Source organism: Pelophylax lessonae (genome assembly GCF_965119305.1).
Source record: "Pelophylax lessonae genome assembly, chromosome: 3".
Classification (NCBI taxonomy): Eukaryota; Metazoa; Chordata; class Amphibia; order Anura; family Ranidae; genus Pelophylax; species Pelophylax lessonae.
The window spans coordinates 421,017,105-421,024,098 of record NC_138770.1 but is presented as its reverse complement, the minus strand read 5'-3'; the positions used below and the strand labels follow the sequence as shown (position 1 = coordinate 421,024,098).

At 40.3% G+C, this 6,994-nt stretch overlaps 1 protein-coding gene across 2 annotated transcripts in view; it reads right to left on the bottom strand.

The window, feature by feature from the left end:
- Window positions 1–766: 766 nt before the first annotated feature.
- Window positions 767–6,994, bottom strand: part of NCOA7 (nuclear receptor coactivator 7) — a 189,515-nt gene continuing 183,287 nt past the window's right edge. For both annotated transcript variants that reach the window (XM_082252523.1, XM_082252522.1), the window contains 2 exons: window positions 4,021–4,094; window positions 767–1,607 (listed from right to left, as the gene is read on the bottom strand). In XM_082252523.1, the coding sequence (XP_082108649.1) occupies window positions 1,472–1,607; window positions 4,021–4,094 (210 nt within the window). In that variant the 3' untranslated portion in view covers window positions 767–1,471. The remainder of the gene's footprint in view (window positions 1,608–4,020; window positions 4,095–6,994) is intronic.

Genomic DNA, 6,994 nt, shown 5'->3' with positions numbered 1-6,994 from the left:
TACTACTTTGGGGCGACCTCAGAGCGACTTGCATAGACTTCCATTATGTGAAGTCCCTGCAAGTCGCGCCGAAGTCACTGTGCACGCGACTTCACAGGTCGCCCCCCGAAGTCGTGTTGCCTCAGTGTGAACTGGCTCTAAAAGGGGCAATTATATATATTTTTTAAACACAACAATTACAAACTGTGATTCCAGATATTTACTTTATTACAAGAATTCTCCCAGCAAATCAGATTATTGTGGTCACATTACTCTGTTTAAACAGATTTACTTTACACCACAAACCATTCTTACTTGAACGGACATAAATATAGTTTGCTAGACTTTGCCTTTTAGGAAATAATGCAAAAAAATGCTTTTAGAAAAAAAGAAGAAAAAACAAACAAACAGCAAAAAGATCATAAGAAAAAAAAAAAAAAAAGATCATAAGAAAAAAAAAAAAAACAAGAAATAAAACATTACAAAAATAAAATCAAGCAGCTTTTAGAAACGGCCTGCGTTCCTCAGTACAATACTCTTGCCTGGAACAACTTAACTGCTCAATGCCACTTCTCATTCACAGACACTTTGTTGCCAATATTCTCTTGGCTAATAACAAATTTACAAATAAAAAAAAATCTTTATTCTGCCCTGCTCTAATCCAAAATCGCAAGTTAACCTGGCTGAGCCACAAAATGGCCATTTTTTAAAAAAACACTGAAGAAAAAAAAATAGTGTTAAAATGACACCAACTAAACTTGGAAGCTATGGGCAATACCTTCCCTTATTTTCAACAGTCTTAAACTTAGAACTGGTGTTCTGCTGAAGGGAGCCTTGATGTGCTCTTTGGATCCTTTCTTCAGACTTCAGGCCTTGCCACGTTATTTATGTCATAAAGCTAATATCAAGGGAAATTTCGTTCATGGTGTACATATTTGTGCGCATGTATTGTAAGTGAATTAAAAAAAGTGCTATGAAGGCATGTTTAAAATTCAAGGCCAGCAACATCCTTCAATAAATAAAATGGAAAGTAAAATGGTAGAATTGATCCCTTAAAATGTGAAATATTTTCCTTCATTGTTTACATGTTGAAGATTTGTACATAATATTAAGATTTTTTCGCAGTCACTTTTTATCACGTTGCGCGAATAAGTAATTTGGTCAAGTGTGCTCTACCAAAACATGAAGGCATAGACCTAAAATATGAACATTTATAGCAAAGCTGTTTAACCACGTGTTCAGTTCCTGCAGCCCCGCACACAAACTGCTTGGAGTAGTCAAGAGATTTGTTCAGGAAACTATTGCATTCTGGGAAAACATGGATTCTTCAGTGCAAACATCAATGTCATTTTTTTTTTTTGTTTTTTTTAAGTGCGGTAATAAAAAAATCAAATGCAAGTCTCTGATGAAAATTCATGGACCATTTTCTTGCTTTTTCTGGATCTTCTCCTTTTGACCTTATGTAACAACATCTCCTGTAGCACAGCATAATTTATTTAAAGGTCCACATTTCTATGTCCTGTACAACAAAGTCTTCTTTCTTTGCTAAGATGTCATTGTTAAATGTGCTGCAACAGTTACTCCGCCCATGATATAAATCCGAATCGAGCCATAATCCAAATCCGTTGCTGTAAAGAGTTACAATAAAATAAAACAGTTTTTAGCTGCAATAAAAAAGCTTAAACGTAAATGAAAAGGCATATGTTAAGTTTCAAAAATAACTATGGTGGAAATGGTTTAGCTTTATTTAACTAGGGCTAGTTGCCAAGGTCCTAAGCACTGTGTTCAGACCTTGTGCGCAGGCACCAACAGGGCAATCTAAGCTGCACTTTCATATGATTTCCCAATGCCTCAGGTTTACTTTAAGGCTTTCAAAGCCAGAGCAGTTTTTCAATTTTTCCACACGTTTAAAATTTTGTTTTAGTCTGAAGATTACTTAAAACTGCCAATCATGATACGTTTTCTAAAAAGGCAGAGGCCCTTAGAGAATAAAGAAGTCCGAATTCTTATGACACACAATATTTGTGCAATGGTTTATCTAAGGGAAATGTAAAAAAAAAACTATGCACAAGATGTCAGGGATGGATCCTGGATGTTAAATACTTATCACTATTTTATGGGTTGTGATCCGTTTAAGGGGGATCTAAAAGAGTTAAAAGAAATGTATGTTTTTTTTTAGATTCATACCTACCTAGGTGGATGCAGCATCGGTGCAATGCTGTATCTGTCCCCCAGCAACTCTAACACTGAGAACCGTGCGATCAAATACTGTTGACCGCTAGGTTCTCACAGATCCATGAGCAGAGAGCTGCTGACTGCCAGTCACTGGCTCTCTGCTCTGCCCCCTCCTCGCTCACTGGAGCGCTGAGCTGTGGAGGGGGCGGGAGCGGCCAGCTTAGGCTCTCAGCGACTCGCAGGGAGCCTGAGCCGGGTGCAGGTCCAGGCACGATGGCAGATTCCGACTCTATGGTCATGATGACAACCGAGCCGGGATCAGCTCTGTGACATCAGCAGAGAGTGGACTTCAGCCTGCTAGCTGCTGAAAATGGGTCACAGGAGTGCAGAACGAACTGCTTTCCTGTGACCCACAGTAGAAGCAAAGTCAAATGAGCTTTGGCTGTACTTCTCTTTTAACCTGCCTGTCAGAGAGGAGCATAAATTAGCCAGCAGGTCAAGGAGGTGTAGTCTGAGACAGGACACACTGCGGTTGATTTACTAAAACTGGAGAGTGTAAAATCTGGTGCAGCTCTGTATAGAAACCAATCAGCTTCCAGTTTTTTTTTTTTTTTTTGCCAAAGCCTAATTGAACAAGCTGAAGTTAGAAGCCGATTGGCTACCATGCACAGCTTCTCCAGATTTTGCATGCAGCAAAAATGAGCACAAAGTGGTTGAAAGAGAAAAAGGTTAATGTCCTTGCATGGCCTAGTCAGTGCCCAGACTTAAACCCCATTGAAAATCTGGAATGACTTGAAGACTGCAGTCCACAAATGGTCACCATCAAATTTAACTGAACTTGAGCAGTTCTGCAAATATTGCAAAGTCTAGATGTGCAAAGTTAGTAGAAACATATCCCAACAGACTAAAGGCTGTAATTAAGACAAAAGGTGGTACAACAAAATACTGGGGTAATCCCTTTTCCAACTTAGTGATTCTGTTTTTGAATTTTGTTTTATTTTTTTCCGATATAGTGGGGTTTTAGCTTTCACTTGGATGTTAATAGTTGCACTGAATAAATACAGCTGGATAACACAAACATTGTGTCTGTCTTTATTTCAGGCTGCAAAGAAACAAATGTGATTTTAAAAAGGGGGTGATTATTTTCCATACCCCCTGTACATTAATAGAATTTTTTTAAACCCGAGTTTTAATGCCGACTTAATGGGCAAAGAACAGGCTGTAGGCAGAATAGTGGCACTGGAAGCAAAATTTACCCACGTATCATCTGCCTGGCTTAGAAGTCCGGCAGAGCGGTGTGAATCACAAGACTATCTAAAAGCAGAAGTACCAGCGCGGCTATGTATACATTCGCACACACTAATGACAAATCAAGCAAGTAAAATAAGTAGGTGAATGAATAATAATGATGATTGTGGCAGCTATATCCAAACATGTGAATCACTGCACATAAAAGGTAAGATTAATAAATAAAGTGATACAGCGCCACTGATCCCAATAAGGTGCAAGTAGAAAAAAAAATTGTGCAAAAAAATGTTTTTGCTACTTGCACCTTATTGGGATCAGTGGTGCTGTATCACTTTATTTATTTATTGAATCACAAAACTGTCAAACAGAATTTGTATTAATTTTGCAATTAAAACTGTTCACTTGCATGTAATTTTACAGTGAGGTTTACAGAGGTTCCATTTAACTGGAAACTTTAGGAAGTTTAAGTGGTGTTTCCTTATATTCTTAATTATAAAAACGTATAAACATTTTTATACACTTCCTAAAATAAAATTAGATATGACACAGTTTATGTTTATAGGCTGATAAATGTTTTGATGCAAAACTAAAAGCAATAGAAATTATGTGAATACTAACCCTCCACCTCCCATCGCCAAAGAAGCTGTGTCTCCGTTAATAAAATAGGAATTTTCTCCACTCCATTTGAATGCCTGCAATGTAATAAATGAGAAATGCATGTAAAATCAAACTGGGTGTCAGATAAGCACAAGACTGATGAAAAGCAGTACAAACAAAAAACTAAAATGAGGAGCCAAACATATAGTGTAGCTGCCCCTTTATGTGTATAGAACACCCATGAATCAAATTAATAATATCCGCACATAACATTCGCAAAAATATGTGCCATAATGTGATTCTGTGTGTTAAACCAAGGAACATAACAATAAAAATAATTAATTTTACAAAATAAATCCAATGCCAAGTGTCCCAACACCAAGTGAAAAAATGAATGCACTTGTGATTCTTCGTTCCTCTTCACACATTTGTATACCGTATGTGTGACACTGTGTGAATAAAACATGCACACTCACTACAATGGTTAAACGCTTTATCCTGGTATATCACTGGATATCAGAGTCACTCTTCAGTATACTCTGTGCTTTCTGTTTCTGTCAGCTGGCTCACGCACTCACCATTCACCAAAGAAAATACCAAAGGATCAAATGATTATACCATAGTGCAGTATTAAAGTATGTGGTCTACCAATATATAAAAACTGTGGGGTTGATTTACTAAAGGCAAATCCACTGTGCACTACAAGTGCAGTCGCTGTAGATCTGAGGGGGACATGCAAGGAAAACAAAAACAGCATTTTTGCTTGTACATGATTGGATGATAAAAATCAGCAGAGCTTCCCCTCATTTCAGATCTTCCCCTCAGATCTACAGCGACTGCACTTCCAAGTGCACTTGTAGTGCACAGTATATTTTCCTTTATTAAATCAACCTCTATATCTACTCACATTAAAAGTAGAACTATAGGGAAAACTTTTTTTCTTAAATTTTGGCTAGAGCAAGGGAGGGTTATAATCCCTGTCAGATTTTTTGTTGGCCATCTGTGTCCCATTGCAAAGATTTCCCTTCACTTCCTGTCTCATAGGCAAACAGGAAGTGAGAGGAAACCCCTGCAAGTTAAGGGAATTTCTTGGGGACCCCCAGGTGACCAAAAACTAGTGCCCCTATTGAAAGATTTACCATCTATTACGTTTCTAGGGACAACCCAAAATTGGGGAATTTTCTTTTACTTTCACTTTTAGTAATATTGGTAAACAGGACAAATAGAGAGGGTGAATCGCCTTAACTGGGGCAAGGATAGCAATAAAAACTTACAAGCATTCTAATCCAGCTCCACTTTATCCAAAACTAAAAAAAAAAAAAAGTTTTTCCTTTAGTTGTACTTTAACCACTTCAATACAGGGCACTTTCCTCCCTTCCCGCCCAGGCCAATTTTCCCCTTTTAGCGGTGTTGCATTTTGAATGACAATTGCGCGGTCATGCAACACTGTACCTACACCAAATTTATGTCATTCCCCCCCCCCCCCCCCACAAACAGAGCTTTCTTTTGGTGGTATTTGATCACCGCAAGGTTTTTTCCTTTTTGCTAAACAAATAAAAAAAGACCGAAAAGTTTGAAAAAAAAAAAAAGTTTTTTGTTTATGTTATACAATTTTGTAAATAAATAATTTTTTTCCTGCACTGATGAACACTGATGAGACTGCACTGACAGGCACTGATGGGGTGGCACTGATAGGTAGCACAGATATGCAGCATTGGTGGGCACTGATAGGCGGCACTGCTGGGCACTGATAGGCGGCATTGATGGGCACTGATAGGTGGCACTGACGGACACTGATAGGTGGCACTGACAGGCACTAATGGGCACTGATAGGCGGCACTGGTGGGCACTGATGGGCACTGACAGGCGGCACTGATCTGCACTAATGGGCACTGATAGGCGGCACTGGTGGGCAATAATGGGCACTGGTGGGCGACACTAAAAGATGGCAATGATGGGCACTTGTGGGCAGCACTGATAGGGGGGGCACTGGCGGGCAGCACTGATGGGGAGGGCAATGGGGCGCTCCTTTACTCGTGCCTGTCAGGCACGAACTAAGGAAAGCCGATCAACGGCTGTTCCTGTTTACTATGTGACCAGCCGTGATTGGACATGGCTGATCATATGGTAAAGAGCTACGTCAGTAGTCTCTTTACCGAGATCGGAGATGCAGGGTGTCAGGCTGACACCTCGCATCACCGATCGCTGCTCTGCGCGCCCCCTGGGGGCGCCCAGAACTGTATTATCCTGCCGCCGTCATATGACGTCCGGTCAGGATAATACAACCACATTCCCGCCGTCAATTGCCTATAGGGCGGGCGGGAAGTGGTTAACCACTTCCGGACTGCTCACATTGCTGCTACTGCAGCACAGTGGCAGCCCTGGGTCAAGCAACGTAGACCTACGTCACTGGATTCCTGCCTGTCTCAGCCGCCAGAGGCTCGCTCCCGCTGTGTTTAGACACAGCGGATGTCGGGCCAGAGGAGGAGAGGCGGTGATCACTGTCTCTCTTCCCCGATCGTCGGGAAAAGAGTGAGAAAATCCACCTGCTTGTGTAAACAGAGCAGGCGGATCTTCTCTGTGACAGGCAGGGACAGATCACCGGATTCAGCATAGCTGAACCTGCGAACTGTGTCTGTGTCACAGAAACCCCCCCAACACACGTCAGTAAGCACGAGCCACGCATTTAACCCCTTGATCACCAACAGTGTTAGTAAAGTGCAGAAAGGGGTTGTAAACGGCGCTACCTTTGTGCAAATAAATAATAATAAAGTGCATTCACTTGCAATCAAATGAAAAATAAGGGGGTGTGTCCCATAAAACCAAAAAGGTAAATAAATATATACTGTGTATCAGGTGGGTTCAAGTAAAATAGATCAAATATCCTGATGTGTGATAGGTAAAACCCAGAAAAGTGCTGAAGTGCAATAAATAAATTAATGACATAGACAGTGTATTTATTGTGATATACAAATAATTAAATCAATACAGTGCA